The sequence below is a fragment of the Cynocephalus volans genome, chromosome 3 (assembly GCF_027409185.1).
Source record: "Cynocephalus volans isolate mCynVol1 chromosome 3, mCynVol1.pri, whole genome shotgun sequence".
Classification (NCBI taxonomy): domain Eukaryota; kingdom Metazoa; phylum Chordata; class Mammalia; order Dermoptera; family Cynocephalidae; genus Cynocephalus; species Cynocephalus volans.
In genome coordinates this window covers 1,349,954-1,369,673 of record NC_084462.1, presented here as the reverse complement: position 1 = coordinate 1,369,673, position 19,720 = coordinate 1,349,954, and the positions used below count along the sequence as shown (strand labels likewise).

Here is a 19,720-nt window from a genome sequence, read left to right as displayed (position 1 = left end):
TGTGTGAAAATGTGTAAGAGAGTGGAGGGAAAGGTGGGGAGCTTCTAGGGACTTTCATTACTCATGATGTCTTGGGGTGTTGTATCTACTCATATCTGGCAGCCCCTTGTTTCTGGACTTGTGTGAGTCGTCCTCCCTGTTTTTTGGGTGCCCTCTTTGACTCACTCATAAAAGTAAGGAGAGAGAGAGAGAGACCTTCCAGGACCCAAAGGTAAAACCCCCACTTCCTTTCTCCGGGACCCTAAGTATTGGCCCCCAGACCTTTCTTTCTTTTTAAGATGACCGGTAAGGGGATCTTAACCATTGGCTTGGTGTTGTCAGCACCACGCTCAGCCAGTGAGCGAACTGGCCATCCCTATATAGGATCCGAACCCGTGGCATTGGTGTTATCAGCACCACGCTCTCCCAATTGAGCCAGGGGCGGGCCCAACCTTTCTTCCCACTGGGGACCTCCACAACCAGCCCCATAGGCTGGGGAGAGAAGGTGGAGGAGGAAGTGAGCACAGAATACAATTGTTGAACTACACTTCCCATAAAGCTATGGGGTTGGGGGCGCTAATTGGCTGCGGAGAAAGACCCCAGAACCTTCTGGGAATTGTAGTCCTAGGGCTAGAAACGTCCGCTTTGTGGCGACGCCAGGATTCCAAAGCGCAGAGGGCATCTAGCTAGAATCTTAAGTCCTGGGGCCAAAAGAAGTGAGGACGCTTAAGGCCATAAGCCTGGTCCTTCGCTCTGGAAGCTGAAGCAGGCAGGTTGCTTCCCCTGTGGTAGGTGCTAGAAAACTTCTAGTCCAAAACGGCGGCTGCCTATGTGATGTCATGGGGAGATAGGCGGGGCCTCCCTTTGTTGTGGTCCAATCAGGGTCAGAGTTGGGCTTATGGGCGGGGCCAAGGAAAACCCCTTGGGATGTCTCTTAGGGAATTCGGGACCCCGCTTGGGACGGTCGGAGGGGGGAGAGGCAGGAGTTCTTTGTAGAAAGGGGACGTCTGTGACTCAGACCCCAGGGGAAAAATTATCGGTTCCACTCAACCATCTTCACCCTCGTCCCGAACAAAAGCCTTAATTTTATTTTATTATTTTTTGGTTTTTTATTTTTTATTTTTTTCGCCTTAATTTTAGCTATGGGAAAATATTAGAGTAGAAGGTCGTCACCCCAGACTGCTGTACTAAAGCCCTCAAAACCTGGACTGGGCTCCTCAGCGCACCCTAGTGTTGGAGGACACAAGTCAGGAATCAAGGTCGGAGAGCGGCGGCTCAGGGCGCATCGCGGCTCCTCCATTTACTAAAGAAAAGGGTGCCCTCCCGATTGGGGGTCTATTAGTCTTGGGGAAGGGTAGACAAGGGCCTCCCGGATCTGGAGGACGCCTTGAAATCTTGCTGAAGTTTTTAGGGCTCCCAGGTTAGGGATTTGGAGTGTATAAATTAGTTAGTTCTGTATTGATTTTTTTTTTTTTTTTTTTTGCGGCTGGTTGGAAAGGGGACCCGAACCCTTCACTCTGGTGTTGTAGCACCAAGCGCTAATCAACTGAGCTCCTCTGCCAGCCCTAGGGATGGTTTATTTGGTTTGGACATTGAGTTTTTGGCTAGGTGCAGCAGGTTTTGGGGGGCTTGGAGGGAGTGTCTCATTGTTGATCGAACTACGGTTTGAAGTTCAGAATCACATCAATTTGGGGACTTGGGTATCCCATAGTTGGAGAGTTTGGGAAGGAGTGCATGGGGTGGGGGGGTCGGGGACTGAGATTGGGGACTGGCGGGTGTACACTGTTTAATAGTTGACTGATCTCTCGGTTGGGATGCAATGAGGACCCCGAATTTGAGGTCCCCTAGATTAGGGATTCAGTTTCACACTTTGGAGGAATTTGAAGATCCTTATTTCACAGTTTAGGGACCCTGTGGATGGTGGGGCCAGCGGGGTTCCCTAAGATGGGCTTTGGCTTCTTTCCGCTTAGCGTTCACCTGGTCTCGTTTTGGGGTGAGAGGACCTTCCCTGGAAGTCTTCGGGGACCGTGCGCTCTGGCCACAATGGAGCTGCGTTTTGCCCTCCTGTTGGCGGCTCTCGCTGGCTGCCCGCTTCCTGCCGGGGGCTGTCTCATATGTGACCCGGCGGTCGTGGCAGCGCTAAAGTCCTTGGAGAAGGATTACCTGCCTGGCCACCTGGATGCGGAGCATCACAAAAACATGATGGAAAGGGTGGAGAAGACCGTGAAAGATTTCGGGAAACTGCCCTTAAAGGAGGATTCCTATGTAGGGGCCGTTGGTGAGGACAGGACGGAGCGCGGACTCCAGGGTCCTGGGCCCAGGGGCAGAAAGGAGCTGGGGGCAGAGTCTCCGGGGTTCGGGAGTGGAGAAAGTTGGGATGTAGACTTCCGGGTTCACCAGGGCTAGCAAATACTGTATTTCCGTACTCCCTCATCCAGCAATTTTACGTAGTAAAACTACAACTCCCAGAAGGCAACGGTCGGCTAATGACTTAACCAGGCCTATCCTTACAGAGTGGCCTCATGGGTATTGTAGTTTCTAAGACTAGGCGAGCCAATGACAGTAACACTGGAATCGGGTTCTGTCTCCCACCACAGATGAGGCCACACTGGAAAAGGCGTCCTGGAGTTTGCTGAAGGATCTGAAACGCATCACAGACAGCGACGTAAAAGGTAAATGCACAGAGGGGGCGGGAGAGGGGCTTCTGCTCCTGAGAGCAGGGAAGCCGTTCCTGGTGATTCTTGGTCACGTACTGGGCTCTAGAGTTAGATTGCCTAGGTTCAAATACCAGCTCTGCCACTCCCTAGCTCTGTGGCCTTTTTTCTTTCTTTCTGTTTTTGGCGCTGGCCGGTATGTGGATCCGAACCCTTGACGTTTGTGTTATCAACACCCCGCGCTAATCAAATGAGCTAACTGGCCAGCCTGTGTGGCCTTGAGTAAGGAACTCCACAGCTTCCTCTGCTCTAAAATGCTTTGTAATGAAAATAAATAAATGGGCTGGCCGTTTAGCTCACTTGGGAGAGAGTGGTGCTGGTGGATCCCTGAACCGGCTAGCCCCCAAGTTAATAAATGAATGAATGAATAAATAAATAAATAAAATGCTCCAAAACAGAACCCATAACAGTGTCTTCATCCCTCAGTTATGAAGATTACAACGTGTATTGCTTAGCGCAGTGACCTGCATTATATTAAGTGCTCTTCCCTGAGAAGGCCAGAAAGTGGAATGGTAGGCTTTGCAGACAGAGGCAAACTTCCGGCACCTCACACCTAGGACTGGCAAGGGGTGAACACTTTGCACTGTCCTGCTTCTTCTAGGTGAGCTCTTCGTGAAGGAGCTATTCTGGATGTTGCACCTGCAAAAGGAAACCTTTGCCAACTATGCTGCTCAGTTCCAAAAAGAGGGTGAGGGAGTCTGGGACCCCAGCCCCCTCCTTCCACAATTCAAGAATCCCTGTCTTTAGCCCCTTCTCGAGTCCTCGGCTTCCCCAGCCCCCTCATCCTTCAGACCCAGGTCTTTACCTCCCTCAAACCCAAGAGCCAAACCCCAGCTCTTTTCCCAACTCCCTTTCCCATCATTTTTTAGATTTAAATCTGATTCTCTCGTCTCTTTCTCTCTTGCTCGTTCCCTTCCGATGCAGCTTATTGTCCCAACAAATGTGGTGAGTCCGGATTCTGGGAACTAGCCCATTCCTATCCTTGCCCCATGAATACCCAACCTCTCCTCCTCCCCTTTTTGGATCCCATTGGTTTCGTAATTCCCCACGCCCGAGAGGTTTCTGGGTGTCCAGTATTTTTTCTCCACCTTGGATTTCTTGGTGAGCGGGTCGTATTCTATTTGTACTCTTTTTTGTCTGTTTTTATGATTATTATTATTTTCTATTTGTACTCTATAGGAGCCTGGTTCTAGCCCTGCCCCTCGGGCTACCCTCCTAGGGATTTGGCTCAAGACCCCGCCCTAGCCCTTGGCTCTACCTTCCTTTAGCCATGCCTCTTAGTGGGCAAATACAAACCTTTACCCCATTCCTTCAGGTACGATGTTGCAGACTCTGATCTGGTGCAATAAGTGCGTGAAGGAGGTTCATGCTTGTAGAAAGTCCTACTTTTGCCAGGGTGAGAGAGCTGGATCCAGCTGGAGGGGTTGATTAAGAGGGGCGGGGCCAGAGGAGAGACTGAGTTCAGAGAGAGCCTAGACTGGAGATAAGAAACTGCAGACAAGAAAAGGCGGGGTCAAAACCAAATATAAGGGAGTTGAGGGAGGGCAAGGAACCATGAAGGAGCGTCCCACAGTAATCCCCCATCCCCAGATCGCAAAGTGGAAGTCCATCGAATGGAAGACATGATCCTGGACTGTGAGCTCAACTGGCATCACGCCTCCGAAGGCCTCACCGATTACAGCTTTTACAGGGTGGGGCCCTCCAACTCGTGTAATCCTTGAATTCCCAAGTGTATCAGGCCTCTGTGAGCCCCTTAGATCCTGGACGCACTGGTTTGCCCCCACGTCCCTCATGATCCATGACCTGTTAGGTGTGGCTTCTACTGACCCCCAGGGACCCCACACCTTGACCAATGACACCCTGTACTCCCGTGTCCTCCACCGAGGCCCCGTGATCTTCTCACCCCTGTATGCCTCCCCCAACCCCTGAATTCCCCAGGCCTCTGTGACCCCTTGAGCTTGGGTCTAGGTTTGGGAGAACAATTCTGAGACCTTGGTGTCCAAGGGGAAACAGCCCACACTGACCAAGCCCATGGTGGATACAGAGGATGCGGGCAGATACTACTGCGAACTGGGCACTGTGAGTTCCGGCCCAGCCACGATCATCCGTTTTCACGTCAGGGGTCAGTGCTGTGGGGTTGAGAGAAGTGTGGGATTCAGGGCCGAGAGGGTTGGGGTCAACTTCAGGGGCGTGGCTTCAGCTAACTTCCTGTGGGTGGGTGGCTAGTGTGGCCTCTGGCCACAGGGGCAGGGTTCCCTTAGATTTGCTGCAGCTTCGCGCAATAGGAGGCGTGACGATCTCCTGGAGGGCCCGGGTATTGGGGCGGGCTTGCCTTTGCCAGGGCTGGGCCTTCACTCCCTGCCAGGACTGCTCTTTGCCCCTCCTCTAACAGTGTTGCCCAAAAGGGTCGTGGAGGAAAAGCCATCACCAAACGTCATAACCCAGGGTGAGGCGACCCCGGGTATGATGACCTCTGTACGCCCCGAGTCGTCCACAACCCTCCAGTCTCCGAAGTCCGAGAATCTGCTGAGTGGCCTTCTGGGAAGGCTGGTGATCTGGGGCGCTGTCGTGCTGATAGCCAGCATTGCCTTCGTGTGAGCTGCCCGCTGAAGAGGGCAGGGCTTGGAGCGAGGGGCGGGGTTTCCAACTACTCGGTGCTGAAGCGGGTCTGGGAGCTACTGAGAACTGAGAGCATGCCTTCCACTCGGAGTGGGCTTACTTAGCAGGGGGACTTCGGAGGGCGAGGCTTGGCTAGTTGCTAGAGTATGAGTAAGGTCAGATATGGGGGGAGCGGGCTGAGAAGGGTGACTTTCACTCAGTACCTAACCTGGTTCCATTATTTGCAACCCCATCTTCCTCCAGGATATTCTGCCGAAGGAAGGCGGTAGATTTCATCAAGTCTTCACTGTTCCGCATTGGCGGTGGAGCTGCCAAGCATCCCCAGGTTTCAAACAAAGAGACCACAGACTCAAGGAGCCAATAAAGGTTTATCTTGTCTAAGTATCTGACTCAGTCCTCCAGACTGATCCTGACTTGGTTCTCCGGGAGGAGAGGTCTGGGAGTGGCCACCTGCCTGAGAGAGGGGGCACTGGAGACTCGGACCCCCACAATGCAATCCCAGGATCAAGGAATCGGGCAGGGCCGGTCCTACCCAGATCTCCTCCCCCAGGCCTAGTCTCCTCACAGGACGCCCCCTCCCCGCTCTTCCTGCCGGGTTTCCTCTCGCCTTTTCCTGTCCCCCACCCAGTGCTGCGAGCTGGGGCAGAGGCAAAGGCTGAACAAGAGCAGCGGGATCGGGACTCATCCAGGCCAACGGAGCCAGGGCCTCCGGGCGCTGCCAGGACCCGAAGCAGGGTAAGAGCCAGGAACCCAGGAGTGCAGACTCCTCCTCCCTGAGACCCAGGAGTCAGTCCTCAGCCATGTCCCATCCCTGGAGTCCAGGGTCCGATCCTTCTCCTCCACCGCCACTCACTCCGGAGTCTGAGCCCCAGTCCCCTCCTGCCTCTGACTCGGGAGTGCAGGACCCTCGATTCCATCCCCGCCACTCGGCGCCTTAGTTGGGGCCTTACCCATCCTCTCAGGGCCATGCTATCTGGTGAACGGAAGGAGGGCGGAAGCCCCCGCTTCGGGAAGCTCCATCTCCCTGTGGGCCTGTGGATCAATTCCCCCAGGAAGCAGCTGGCCAAGCTGGGGCGGCGCTGGCCCAGCGCGGCCTCTGTCAAGTGAGTGCCCACCTGTGCGGGCCTCCTGCGCCTGCCCCACCTGCCTCCCCTCTGCCCCTATTCATGGCCCAGTTCCCGCACTGGGTCATGCTGGGGACCCTAAGAGGGCTGGCCGCGGTTCCTGTCCTGAACGGGCAAGCGAGCTGGCGGGCGGGAAGAGGCAGCGGGACACAGCGATGTCAGGGCGCGGTGGCGGGGGTGGGGGAAGAGCTGAGCCGAGCAGATGGGCTTGGGACGGGCACGGGATGGGACCACGGAAGGCACAGGTGTGTGACTCGCCTTCCGCGCTGCCTTCCCTGCTCGCCTCTTGGGGTTCCCTTCTGCCGGACTCCCTTATTTATTTTCTCTCTCTCTCTGCCTCTGGTCTCTGCCCACCCGCACCGTCCCCCTCGGCCCCCTCTCCGTCCACCCGGGTCTCTGCGCCCTTCCCTCTCTGGGTCCCTGTCGCTCTGTCTCTGGGTCTCTGTCCGCTCCGTCTTTCTCTGTCCCACACCCCCGTCTCTGCGTTTCTCCCCTCCGGGCCTCCGTTTCCCGGCGGGCTCCCAGGTCTTCGTCTTCCGACACGGGGAGCCGCAGCAGCGAGCCGCTGCCCCCGCCCCCGCCGCACGTGGAGCTGCGGCGAGTGGGCGCGATCAAGGCGGCTGGCGGAGCCTCCGGTAGCCGTGCCAAGCGCATTTCCCAGCTCTTCCGGGGATCGGGGACAGGGGCCACGGGGTCCGGCGGGGCGGGAGGCACCGGGACTCCGGGGGCCGCGCAGCGCTGGGCCAGCGAGAAGAAGCTGCCCGAGCTGGCTGCGGGCGTGGCCCCCGAGCCCCCACTGGCCGCCCGCGCCACGGCGCCCCCGGGGGTCCTCAAGATCTTCGGCGCCGGGCTGGCGTCGGGCGCCAACTACAAGAGCGTGCTGGCCACCGCGCGCTCCACGGCTCGCGAGCTCGTGGCCGAGGCGCTGGAGCGCTACGGGCTGGCGGGTAGTCCTGGAGGCGGCCCGGGCGAGAGCGGCTGCGTGGACGCCTTCGCGCTGTGCGACGCCCTGGGCCGGCCGGCGGCGGCCGGCGTGGGCAGCGGCGAGTGGCGGGCGGAGCACCTGCGCGTCCTGGGCGACTCAGAGCGCCCACTGCTGGTGCAGGAGCTGTGGAGGGCGCGGCCGGGCTGGGCGCGTCGCTTCGAGCTGCGCGGCCGCGAGGAGGCGCGCCGTCTGGAGCAGGAGGCCTTCGGGGCAGCGGACGGCGACGGTGAGCCATTGCGTGGGCCTCTGGGGACGGCGCGGGGGACCGGGCCTGGGGCGAGGCCGGCAGAAAGAGGCGGGGCCAGCAGGACTTGAGGCAGTGCCCTGGCGGGGTGGCACCTGGGGGCGGGGCTTGTGGAACGGGGCAGTGGGCGGGAGGGAGACCGGACGGTACCTGTGGAACCGGGTCAGATGGAAGGCGGAGCTGGAGCAGGACCGAGATCTGTAAGAGGGGCGGGCCTGAGGTGGAGCGGGGCTGGGGTGCCTGGCGAGGCTGCGCCTGGTCGCTGATGGTGGTTGGGGGTGTCCTAGAGTGGCTCCGGACCGGGGACAGGGTCTTCAGTAGGAATTTCAGACTGCATTGGAGGTTGAACGTATAGCGGGGCCTCCGGAATAGCAGATTCTAAGGAGCGTGTTTGCGGGGTCTGGGAACGGGGCGGGCCTGTGGGATGGGCTGGAGTCTACAGGAAGCGGAGGGATTCGGTCAGTGTGTTGGCAGGAAATAAAAACTGGCGAAAACTAGTAGCTGGAGAGCTAAGCATGACCGATGTCCTTGGGGGATGTGCAGAGCCGATGCCCTGAGACCGTGATGCTGGGGCAGCGCCTGCGGAAGAGAGTAGCCTGGCGCATGAGGTGTTGGGCCACGTGATGCCAAGTGGCACTTGGGGCGTGGGTCTCTGTGGCGGAAAGCAGCTCTGCTAAGTAGGTTGAGGTGTTTCTGGAAGGGCAGGGCCTATGTGTGGGGGGCCTAGACGGGGACGGGACCTGGAGACCGAGAAAATGGGGTCCTAGGTCGTGCCTGGGGGGGGCCTAAGAGTGGGTGGAACCCAGAGGGGCGGGCCTTGGATCACAGTAGCCTTAACCTGGGTTGGCTGCCAAGCTTGGGCACATGGGAAAGGAAGGGGCTAGAGGAAGAGATATTTGGGGCCGGCCCGTGGCTCACTCGGGAGAGTGCGGTGCTGAGAACACCAAGGCCTCGGGTTCGGATCCCATATACGGATGGCCGGTTCGCTCACTGGCTGAGCGTGGTGCTGACAACACCAAGTCAAGGGTTAAGATCCCCTTACCGGTCATCTTTAAAAAAAAAAAAAAAAAAAAAAAAAAGGAAGAGATATTTGTAGAGGCCAAGAAAGGTTATGCTATATGGGGGCCTGGTCTCTGAGAAGGCCAGGCCTGGAATTGGAGGTGGCATCAGTGGTGAAATATCAAGTGCTTGATGGAACCTGGCAGGGATGGGACCTGGTGCACTGAGGGACAGGGGCTGCTAAACGATTTCTCTAACCGCTTTTACGTTTCTGAGCCTCCCTTGGGGAGATAGTGTCGTAGCTATTAAATTGATGGGCTTTGAACTCAGGCTTGGATTTCAATCGGTTCTTTGCCAGTTAATCTTAGCAAATTCTAGGTAATGATTCAAAGGGATAATCCATATAAAGGGCTTAGCACAGAGCCTGGCATACAGTAGGTGCTTAATAAAGAATGGCCATTAGGCTGGCCGCTTAGCTCAGTTGGTTAGATTACGGTGTTATAACAAGGTCAAGGGTTTGGATCCCTGTACCGGCTAGCCTACAAAAGAAAAAAAAAATGACAATTATAGTCATTGCCTTTTACCCCCCTAAAAAGCATTCATTGAGCACCTACTGTGGGCCACGCATTTTTTAGTGCCCTGGGGGATCCAAAGTGGACATGGACAGGTGAGGTTCCCACCTTCCCAGATCTTACAGCCTAGCGGTGAACACATCAGTTCATTTCCACTAGGCGCCTGCTATGTGCCAGGGCCTGTGCTGGGTGCAGTTATCTGCTTCACCTTGGACTGTCAAGGGTGCTCAGGAGGAGGTGGTTTCAATATCCCCAAGGGCAGGGTCTTCTCTGTTACACGGGCCCTAGAACGTCCCTGGTACATAGAAGGTGCTCGATAAATATTTGTTAAAAGAATGAATGAATTTCTGAGCTGAAAATTTCATGATGGGTAGGAGTCAGGCAGGAAATATTTCAGGCACAGGGAACAGCATATGCAAAAGCCTAAATATGAGGAACAGTCTCACCTCTCCGTGGCCAATTCTTTGTCTCACGATCTCCAGCTCTCTGTGCCTCTCCCTCTGCCTGTCTCCAGTCTCAGCCTCGGTTCTTCTCCATCTCGTTCCGCAGGCACGGGCGCCCCCTCCTGGCGGCCACAGAAGAACCGCTCCCGCGCAGCGTCGGGCGGGGCAGCACTGGCCAGTCCCGGGCCGGGGTCGGGATCAGGGCCCCCCGCTGGGTCCGGAGGCAAGGAGCGCTCGGAAAACCTTTCCCTGCGGCGCAGCGTGTCAGAGCTTAGCTTGCAGAGTCGGCGGCGGCGGCAGCAGGAACGCAGGCAGCAGGCACTTAGCATGGCCCCAGGGGCCGCTGATGCCCAAATCGGACCTGCAGATCCTGGGGACTTTGATCAGTTGACCCAGTGCCTCATCCAGGCCCCCAGCAACCGCCCCTACTTCCTGCTGCTCCAGGGCTACCAGGACACCCAGGTAAGCGCTGCCTCCCCTACAGAGAGCCCTATACCCCACCCGTCGGTTGGAAGGGGACAAAACTACAACACCCAGAATTGCCTGGGTCACAGTCGCTTCAGGTACTCCGGGAGGAGTGGTCCAGGAAGGTTCCAACTGGTGAGAGAGAAGAGGTGGAGGGTAGACGAGTGAGAAAGAGTACAGTGGAGGGACAAGTAGAGGATGATTTACTTCATTCAAAGTTGGAGGAAAGTACTGTCTTCAAGGGAGAGTGGGAGAGTCCACTGGAGAAAGAAGATCCCCTTGGATACGTCCATTTCTTGAGGGGAAGTAGTAGGAGAGTCCATCCTTTGGGGCAGGGAAATCATTTGGTGTTCCGATCTTATTCTCGATAAGCCTGTGTTTTGGTAGGAGGAGTGAACTAATCCATTTTTAAAAGATGATTGTTTACATGGCAACAATCTGGCCATTGTTGATGGGGGCAGGTGATACTGATGCTTCTAGCTATTTTACATATTTGGGTGATGACATAACTTGCTTGAGTGGTAGGGAACAGAGGGGATGAAAGTATTGGCAGTTGGGGATCAGTGGGAAATTGTTGCATTAATAGAAGTGTAATGTGTTATTGGAAATATTTACTTATGATGATGGGGGAATCATTCTTATGGTGTTGTCCTCCTTTGGGTAACAATGGTGCAGCCAAGCTCAACAAGTGCAGCTGGGACCAATGGGAAAGCCCACTCCAGAAGGTGGTGGAGCTTATTGGACAGTTCCATTTTTATCGTCATAGGGGGATCCAATTGGTTTAGGCAGTTTGGCTGTGTATTTGGGTGAGAGGGTCAGAGTCTATTCACCAAAGAGCTTGCATGGAAGAATCCATTTCTCCCTGTGGGGACAAGGGGATGGGGAGAGGTCATTGTAGTATGGGGATTGCACATATCATAACTGCCCATTACTCTGAACAAGGTTGGAAAACAGGAGGGTCTCTTTTGGGAAGGTGGTCAAATTGGAAGGACCTATTTTGCCAAGTGGGACTGTAAGTCTCTTTTAGAAAGAGGCGGAGACATTGGAAACATCCATTCCTTGGGATGGGGTTCATGAGAAATTCCTTTGTAAGAAAGAAGCTTCATGGGAATTGTCTATTCCTTGGGGGCAGGAATAATAGGTAAATCTATTGGAGAAATTTATGTGGTTTTTTGTTTGTTTTTTTGGCAGCTGGCCTGTATGGGGATCTGAACCCTTGACTTTGGTGTTATTAGCACCACATTCTCTCAAGTGAGCTAGCCGGCAGCCCTAGGAATTTATTTGGATTTGTCTATTCATGGAGTGGCTGTAATGTGAGAGTTCATTGTAGGTGCTTTGGAAGCACCTTCCTGGGTAGAAAGGGAGCTCGTGTATTTTGGATTATTCCACTCTTTCAGTCAGAAGATGGCCAGGCTGGCAATGATTGTTTTTTCTAGAGAGGCAGGTAAGCAAGTCTGTTGTAGAAAGGGGTCTATTTGGAAATGTCCGTGCATGGGGAATGGGGAATGGGAGAGTTTAGTGTAGAAAGAGATGAATATCAGGATGACTATTTTCTTTCACATGAGAGACATGTCTCTCCTCGTCCCCTTGCCCCCACAGGGAGGAATGAATTCTTCTATACAAGCTGTTCTGTGAATAGACTCTTACCTTCTCATCCAAATACACAGCCAAGCTGCCTAAACCAATTGGATGCCTCTTGTGACAGTAAAAATGGAAATGTTCAATAAGCTCCACCACCTTCTAGACTGGGCTTTCCCATTGGTCCCAGCTGCAATTGTTGAGCTTGGCTGTACCATTGTTACCCAAAGGTGGACAACATCATAAGGATGATTCCCCCATCATCATAAATAAATGAATATTTCCAATAACATATTACATTTCTATTAATGCAATAATTTCCCACTGATCACCAGACATTTTAGGAAGGGGGTCAGAATGAATGCTTCCATTTTCATAGATTGGTGAGAAGGGAGTCCATTTTTAGGAAGGGGTCTTCTAGAATGCATCTCTTTATTTGGTGGATGAAATGGGACACTTCTTTATAAGAAGAGGGTCTCCTTGAATCTATTTACAAGTGGAGTTTCTAGAACAGCCCACTACCTGGATATCTCTTTGGAGATGTCTTTTTTGGGATGGGAATATTGAGAGCATCCATTGATGGAAGCGGGGGGAGGTATCTTGGAATCCTCTGTCATGGAAGTGGGAGCAATAAGTGAGTCCACTGTAGGAATATGTCTCCTTGGAAAAGAGTCACCATGGGGTGGGAATAGATGAGAGAGTCCATTGCAGAAAGGGGATCTCCTTGGAAATGTACATTCATGATGTGAAAAATGGAAGAAACCTTTGTTCAAAGGTTTAGAGATATCCATTTCTTGCTTTGGGAATACTGAGAGAAACTATTACTGGAAGAGGAAATGTATTTGGAAACCTCCATCACAGGGGTGGACAAGTGGGGCCAGGGGTAGGGAAATGGGAGAGTTCCTTGGAGAAAGTAAATTTCCCTGGAAAGGTTCATTCTTTGAGGGTGAAGGTAATGGGACAGTCCATTTTGTTTAAAGATGACCGGTAAGGGGATCCCAACCCTTGACTTGGTGCTGTCAGCACCACGCTCTCCCAAGTGAGCAACTGGCCATCCCTATATAGGGATCCGAACCCGTAGCCTTGATGTTATCAGCACTGCACTCTCCTGAGTGAGCCACGGGCCGGCCCTGAGACAGTCCATTTTAATAGTGAGGGTATCCTTGGAAGCACCCTTTCCTTAAACTGGATGTTATGGGAGAGTCCACTGTAGGAAGGGATTTCCTTGAAGAGTTCATTCAGAAGAGATGAGAAGATGGGATTGTCCTTTGGAGAAAGATCTCCTTGGAAGCATCTATTCTTTGAGGGAATGAAAATAGTAGCATCCATGCCAAGAAAGGGGTCTTCTTGTAAATATCCAGTCTTAGTGTTGGGCGTTATGGGACAGTCTACCATAGAAAGTGCCTTGGAAGTCCACTCATCGGAAGTGGGGGTACTTGGAAAGTCCTTTTGGATCCCAGATCTCCTTGAAGTGTTCATTCAAAAGAGGTGGGGGATGGGAGAGTCCATTGTGGGAGAGGGATTTCTTTGGAAGCATCCATTCCTCACAGAAAGGTGTCCTTCATACATCTTCACTTTCCCAACAGGACTTCGTGGTGTATGTGATGACACGGGAGCAGCACGTGTTTGGCCGGGGTGGTAACTCGTCCACCCGCAGTGGGTCCCCAGCCCCATATGTGGACACCTTCCTCAATGCCCCGGACATCCTGCCGCGTCACTGCACAGTGCGCGCTGGCCCTGAGCCCCCAGCCATGGTGCGCCCATCCCGAGGCGCCCCGGTCACACACAACGGGTGCCTCCTGCTAAGGGAGGCCGAGTTGCACCCAGGCGACCTGCTGGGGCTGGGCGAGCACTTTCTGTTTATGTACAAGGACCCCCGCGCTGGGGGCTCGGGGCCCGCACGGCCACCGTGGCTACCCGCACGTCCTGGGGCCACACCGCCGGGCCCCGGCTGGGCCTTCTCCTGCCGCCTGTGCGGCCGCGGCCTGCAGGAGCGCGGCGAGGCGCTGGCCGCCTACCTGGAAGGCCGCGAGCCCGTACTGCGCTTCCGGCCGCGCGAGGAGGAGGCGCTGCTGGGCGAGATCGTGCGTGCAGCCGCCGCTGGCGCTGGAGACCTGCCGCCGCTCGGGCCCGCCACGCTGCTCGCACTGTGTGTGCAGCACTCGGCCCGGGAGCTGGAGCTGGGCCACTTGCCGCGCCTGCTGGGCCGCCTGGCCCGGCTTATTAAGGAGGCCGTCTGGGTGAGCGCCCCCAATCGCCGTCCAGCCCACCTGTGCCCCTAGTTCTTTCCCCTCCCCACCTTCCACCAGTTTTGTAGCTAGGTAGGGCTAAACTACCTTTCCCATGATACCGCGGGAAGGGCTTGGGCAATTAAGGGGCCCCATGGGATGCTGGGAGTTGTGGCTTTATCTGCTGTGCTTGAGGAGAAGGCGGTACATACCTTTGGAGTTGTGGGATCATGGAAAAAACCATTCGGGGAAATGAGGGGTGGGCAGAGATCCCATTGGATGAGAAGTTGGGAGAGACCATTGTGAGAAGTGAGGTGGGCCTGGAACTTGGCGCAGTAGTGGGTGAGACCATTCCTGGAAGCGAGGGAGAACATGGGCCATTGGACCTATGAAAGGAAGTGCCGGAAAGAAACCATTCAGAGTGCGGGAAAGGTTCCATCCAGGTGATCTAGGGCCTAGTCAGAGAAAAGGTTTAGGGAGTTCCTTGGGCATAAGAAGAAACAACGTTTGAGCGGAAGAGGAATTGAGGGAGATAGACCATTCATAATCATAGGTGTGTGTGGTTTTTTTGTTGTGGTTTTTTGTTTTTGTTTTTTGGCAACTGGCTGGTAAGTGTATCTGAACCCTTGGCTTTGGTGTTATCAACGCCACGCTCTAAGTGCGCTAACCGGCCAGCCTGGTGGTGTGTTTTAAAGCTAAGAAAAGGAGGGCCGGCCCGTGGCTCACTGGGGAAAGTGTGGTGCTGGTAACACCAAGGCCACGGGTTCGGATCCCTATATAGGGATGGCCGGTTGGCTCACTTGAGTGAGCGTGGTGCTGACAACACCAAGCCAAGGGTTAAGATCCCCTTACCGGTCATCTTTAAAAAATAAAAATAAAAAATAAAGCTAAGAAGAGGGAGAGACCATTCTGAATCTTGGGGATTAGAGTCAAACTGAAAAGTGGGGAGTGTCTCTGTCAAAAAGGTGCTTCTAGAAAAACCAGGGTATCATAAGTGCCTCACCAGGTTCTCCTCACTTTGATTCTAATCTTACTGTTTCATAGGAGAAGATTAAGGAAATTGGAGACCGTCAGCCAGAAAAGTAAGAAAAATTCTGACCAGAAAGATGTGGAGGGATACAGGGGTCAGGATTCTGTGTTTACCCCATGCATGTCTTAGTGCAAGTTTCTACTCCTCCTTGAGACTTAACTTTTCCAGCTGTGAAATGGGGGTTGGTCTTGGTCCCCAACTTAGACTCAGATCTTAGGGTTTGGACACTATGATGGGGGTTGGCAGGGATCATGGGTTCCTTCCTGTTTCCCCAGCCACCCTGAGGGGGTCCCTGAGGAGCCCCTGACCCCTGAGGCTGTGTCTGTGGAGCTGCGGCCACTCATGCTGTGGATGGCCAACACCACAGAGCTGCTGAGCTTTGTGCAGGAGAAGGTGCTAGAAATGGAGAAGGAAGCTGACCAGGAGGGTGAGCTCTGGCCCAGGCCCAGGCCTGTCCACACCTCCTGTTATTTCCTGCACCTGGGGATGTGGGCTTCTGGCTGCTGGCCTCTGGTTCTCCCTCTTACCCCCAGGCCTGTCCTCAGACCCACAGCTCTGCAATGACTTGGAGTTATGTGATGAGGCCATGGCCCTCCTGGATGAGGTCATCATGTGTACCTTCCAGCAGTCTGTCTACTACCTCACCAAGGTTGGCCTTGCCCCTTGCTTCTTGTTTGGCATAATGTCACTTCCTATTTAAACTACATTGTATTGCTCCGATGTCACTTCCTATTTGACTCAAGATTTTCTGCTTCTCTGATATCACTTCCCATCTTACCCTAGCACTTTGCTGGTGTGACACGACTTCCTGTTTGAGCTTACATCACTTCCTGCCTTTCTGGCTTCTCTTCCTATCTTTGTAGTCATCACCTTTTGACAGGCTGACCTCACTACCTGTTTTATCACCATTACCACTTTCTCAAACTTCTATTTTTTACATCTACTCTTCAGTCACTGATGAGTTTTATATGTGTATATAGATAGATATATGTATATAGATAGGTAGACAGACAGGTAACATAGTGCCAAGCACTGTCATTTAAACTCAAGGTTTTCTTTAATCAGGCCTGACTTCCTTGTTTGCTGTCCTCACTTCCTATAGTTCTGAATTCACTACCTTTTCTGAGCCACAGACCTTTTTCTCCCAGAGTGCCCTTCCTGCAGAGACTGCTTTCTGCCCCAATTTCCCTACCACTACCCTTGACCTTAATATTGCTTCTTGGAATTCTCAGTGTTTCTTGCGTATGATGGGCCTAATCCCCTATCTATAAAATGAGAGGGGATCTTTCAGGACAGATAGTCTCTTAGTTCCTTGAGCAGTCTTGATTGTGAAGCCCTTTCCTCCAAGGCTTCACTTCTGTATATCTCTGCCAAGTGAGATTTTATTTCTTCTCTGTCTCTGACCTCATTTCCTGTCCTTGACCTCTTGTCCTTGATCTCTTTCCACTGGCTAACTGCCATCCCCCTCCTACTTCCTGACTCTCCATTATTTTTCTTTCCTTCAGGAATTCTGGATAAATAATTCTTTCACTGAAGGGGAAAAGATACTTTGTCCAGTATCTTTTGTCTTCCTTGAGCTGTCTCTGCTGAGAACTACAAGTCCCATAATGCTAGAAACCCATCTACAAAGTTGGGCTTTGCTCATGGAGCTGAATATAGAATGGACTACAATACCCAGAAGCCTTTGGTGGTGTTCCCCTTTATCTTCATGCTCTACCACCTTGAAGCTTCCAGGGAATTGTAGTCTAACCGTTTATTTGCACCACTGTATCTCCTCAGACTCTGTATTCAACGCTGCCTGCTCTCCTGGATAGTAACCCTTTCACAGCTGGGGCAGAGCTGCCAGGGCCTGGCGCAGAGCTGGCGGTCATGCCTCCAGGATTGAGACCTACCCTGGGCGTGTTCCAGGCTGCCCTGGAACTGACTAGCCAGTGCGAGCTGCACCCGGACCTCGTGTCTCAGACTTTTGGCTACTTGTTCTTCTTCTCCAATGCATCCCTTCTCAACTCACTGATGGAACGAGGTGAGGGTTGGGCTGGGAGTGGGCAGGGAGGCAAAGACAGGAGCCACTGAGACTTCCAAGTCAGACACATCGCAGGCTCAGGCCTCACCTTTGGAGACTCTGGAGAACGAGCTCCAGATCCCAAGCAGAAGGATGGGAACGGTCTGGGAGGCAGGTGGACAAGGTCTACCCATTGCCCTTCATACCCTTCCCCCACAGGTCAAGGCCGACCTTTCTATCAGTGGTCCCGAGCTGTCCAAATCCGAACAAACCTGGACCTTGTCTTGGACTGGCTGCAAGGGGCTGGGCTAGGCGACATTGCCACTGAGTTCTTCCGGAAACTCTCCATGGCTGTGAACCTGCTCTGTGTGCCCCGCACCTCCTTGCTCAAGGTGATTCCTGGTCAGCTCTACCCCCTGGCCTCTAACTCACCAACCCCTCTCAGCCACCCTCTTTATTCAGCTCACCCTTGGAGCTCCCTGTGGACCCCAAGCCATCCCCAGCCCCGACTCAAGACATTGTGGGTGGTGCACTGGCATCTAGAAGGAAGCCACACCAACAACGACCAAACCTGGCTGTGTCTGAATCCCAGTGGAGCTTATTAAAGATAGTTTCCAGGGTCCCTCCCTTAGACATGCTGAGTCATGAAGTCTGCTATGAGACCAAGGAATGTGATGGTTAAACATTCATTGAACATAAACAGCATGCCAGGCACTGTGTTTAGCACTTGTAGTTACTGATGACAAAGCCCCAATGAAGTAGGTTATTAGTTGACAATTTTTTCAGATGAGGAAACTGAGAAATCAGGTAGGATAGGTGACTTGATTTCATTTATTTATTTTTATTTATCAAACTTTTACACTGCATTTCACAAGCCCCAGGCAGTGTTCCAAGTACCTTACCATCTTGCCATATTACACCCTCATAACAACCCTATTAGTAGTCCCTATTCTCCCAATTTACAGATGAGGAAACTGAGGCACAGTGACTTGCCGGAATATAAAAAGTAGCCTAGGTGGGATTTTGAACCAGGCAATGTGGGTCCAGTCTCTGATTTTAACCACACTGATGATTCTGATGCCAGCTAGGTCAGGTGTAGAAACTGTCAAACAGATACAAAAAGTAGCCACAATAGAATAATGAATCCCCATGTACACATCACCAGCTTCAATAATATAAACTAATGGCCAATCTTGTTTCTTCTCTGCCCCCCCCTTCCTATATCCTCATTTATTCTGAAGCAAATCACATTTTTAGAAATTACTGAGCGCATGCCCTTTCCCACCATCACTTCAGTGACAAAGAGGCTTCACAGTGCCCAGAAGACACTGCACACTATCTACCTGCCACCTCCACTCCCTTTATGGAGGGCCTTCCATTTAGGATTTCTCAGCTGCCCCATAATGAACACAGACTTCTCACCTGCTCTTCCAATCAGGCTTCATGGAGCAGCCTGCGAACTGACCACTCCACACTGACCCCCGCTCAGCTCCACCATCTTCTTAGCCACTACCAGCTGGGTCCCGGCCGTGGGCCACCACCCGCCTGGGACCCTCCCCCTGCAGAGCGAGATGCTGTGGACACAGGTGAGGAGAAATGCGGACACCAGCATTAGGGCTGTCAGCTTTCTTCTTTCCTCAGGACCTAGAGTCCATATCCCCAGCCTCCTCCTTCTCACCCAGGATTCTGGACCCCTAGCTCCGCCCCTAGGACCTAAGTGCTGGACCCGGGCCCCTTTTCTCCCAGAAGAGCTGAGTTCAAGCCCCCAGCTCTCTTTTCTCAGGGGCTCAAGCCGCCAGCCTCTAACCTCCACAACCCTCTACCCACCTCACCTAGGAGTCCAGGCTCCGGGCTCCTCCACCTTCAGAAATCCATAAGACTGTTCCCAGCCCTTCCTCACGGATCTAGGAACCCAACTGCATCGCCCGTTTCCCGGGCAACGGTGGCTTTTTACAGGGTGAACTACAATTCCCATTATGCTTGGGAACTCCAGGAAGCGCGTTTGGGTGGACCCTGCTCCAGGAGTTGCTGGGGGTTGAAGTTTTTTCTTCCTTCAGACGTGACGCAACTTCGGCGCCCCCAGACACAGGTGCCTCACGCCCATTTTCACAATCTAACCTCGTCTTCTCCGGCATCACAGGAGACATCTTCGAAAGCTTCTCTTCCCACCCTCCCCTCATCCTGCCTCTGGGCAGCTCGCGCCTGCGCCTCACGGGTCCGGTGACGGACGACGCCCTGCACCGCGAACTGCGCAGGCTCCGCCGCCTGCTCTGGGATCTTGAGCAGCAGGAGCTGCCGGCCAATCACCGCCACGGGCCTCCCATGGCCACGCCTCCTTGAGAACTCCTCGTACACGAGTGCGCGAACCTTGAAAATTTCTCGGCTCCCGCCTGCGGCAGCCTGCCTGAGCGCAGAGCTCTGTGGGAGCGCCCGCGTGGAATGCTGGGAGTCTGAGTTTTCGGGTAGTAGAGGATGGGCTGATGGGAAGATGGGCTTGGGATGTGAGTGCCAAGGAGCAATAAAAGTATCTGTGATATTGGCAACGCCTCACTTGTTAAGAGTCGGGGGCAGTAGTGATGATGATTGCGGAGTAAGGTACCAGGGCCCTTGCCGGGAGCACGGGGTCCCTGCCGAGTCTGAGGAGGTATTTATAGCCATGGCCTCAGCTTGCCCTCTTGCATGTAATCCAACCCAGGAGCACTGGGGCCTCCCACGCACCTCAGAATGTAAGCCTCAGG

General features: G+C 53.7%; 2 protein-coding genes across 2 annotated transcripts; both read left to right on the top strand.

Annotated features, from left to right (window-relative positions):
- The first annotated feature begins 2,022 nt into the window (after window positions 1–2,022).
- On the top strand, window positions 2,023–5,676 carry IZUMO1 (izumo sperm-oocyte fusion 1). Its single transcript, XM_063088662.1, has 9 exons — window positions 2,023–2,257; window positions 2,577–2,651; window positions 3,295–3,381; window positions 3,618–3,638; window positions 4,009–4,089; window positions 4,284–4,384; window positions 4,662–4,815; window positions 5,086–5,287; window positions 5,556–5,676. The coding sequence occupies exons 1-9, from the start codon at window positions 2,023–2,025 to the stop codon at window positions 5,674–5,676; spliced, it is 1,077 nt and encodes a 358-aa protein (XP_062944732.1).
- Window positions 5,677–5,965: 289 nt separating this feature from the next.
- Window positions 5,966–19,492, top strand: RASIP1 (Ras interacting protein 1). Its single transcript, XM_063090370.1, has 12 exons — window positions 5,966–6,047; window positions 6,275–6,415; window positions 6,962–7,647; window positions 9,786–10,141; window positions 13,309–13,962; window positions 14,995–15,032; window positions 15,256–15,407; window positions 15,526–15,629; window positions 16,760–17,003; window positions 17,202–17,374; window positions 18,421–18,568; window positions 19,123–19,492. The coding sequence occupies exons 2-12, from the start codon at window positions 6,279–6,281 to the stop codon at window positions 19,320–19,322; spliced, it is 2,892 nt and encodes a 963-aa protein (XP_062946440.1). The 5' UTR covers window positions 5,966–6,047; window positions 6,275–6,278; the 3' UTR covers window positions 19,323–19,492.
- Window positions 19,493–19,720: the final 228 nt, after the last annotated feature.

Bases quoted from the DNA above. Each gene is read 5' to 3' on its own strand.
- IZUMO1 (XM_063088662.1), top strand. From the start codon at position 2,023: ATGGAGCTGCGTTTTGCCCTCCTGTTGGCGGCTCTCGCTGGCTGCCCG. The intron at 3,639-4,008 runs GTGAGTCCGGAT...CCATTCCTTCAG, and splicing joins TTATTGTCCCAACAAATGTG to GTACGATGTTGCAGACTCTG. The intron at 5,288-5,555 runs GTGAGCTGCCCG...ATCTTCCTCCAG, and splicing joins ATAGCCAGCATTGCCTTCGT to GATATTCTGCCGAAGGAAGG.
- RASIP1 (XM_063090370.1), top strand. From the start codon at position 6,279: ATGCTATCTGGTGAACGGAAGGAGGGCGGAAGCCCCCGCTTCGGGAAG. The intron at 15,033-15,255 runs GTAAGAAAAATT...CTGTTTCCCCAG, and splicing joins GGAGACCGTCAGCCAGAAAA to CCACCCTGAGGGGGTCCCTG. The intron at 15,630-16,759 runs GTTGGCCTTGCC...GTATCTCCTCAG, and splicing joins CTGTCTACTACCTCACCAAG to ACTCTGTATTCAACGCTGCC.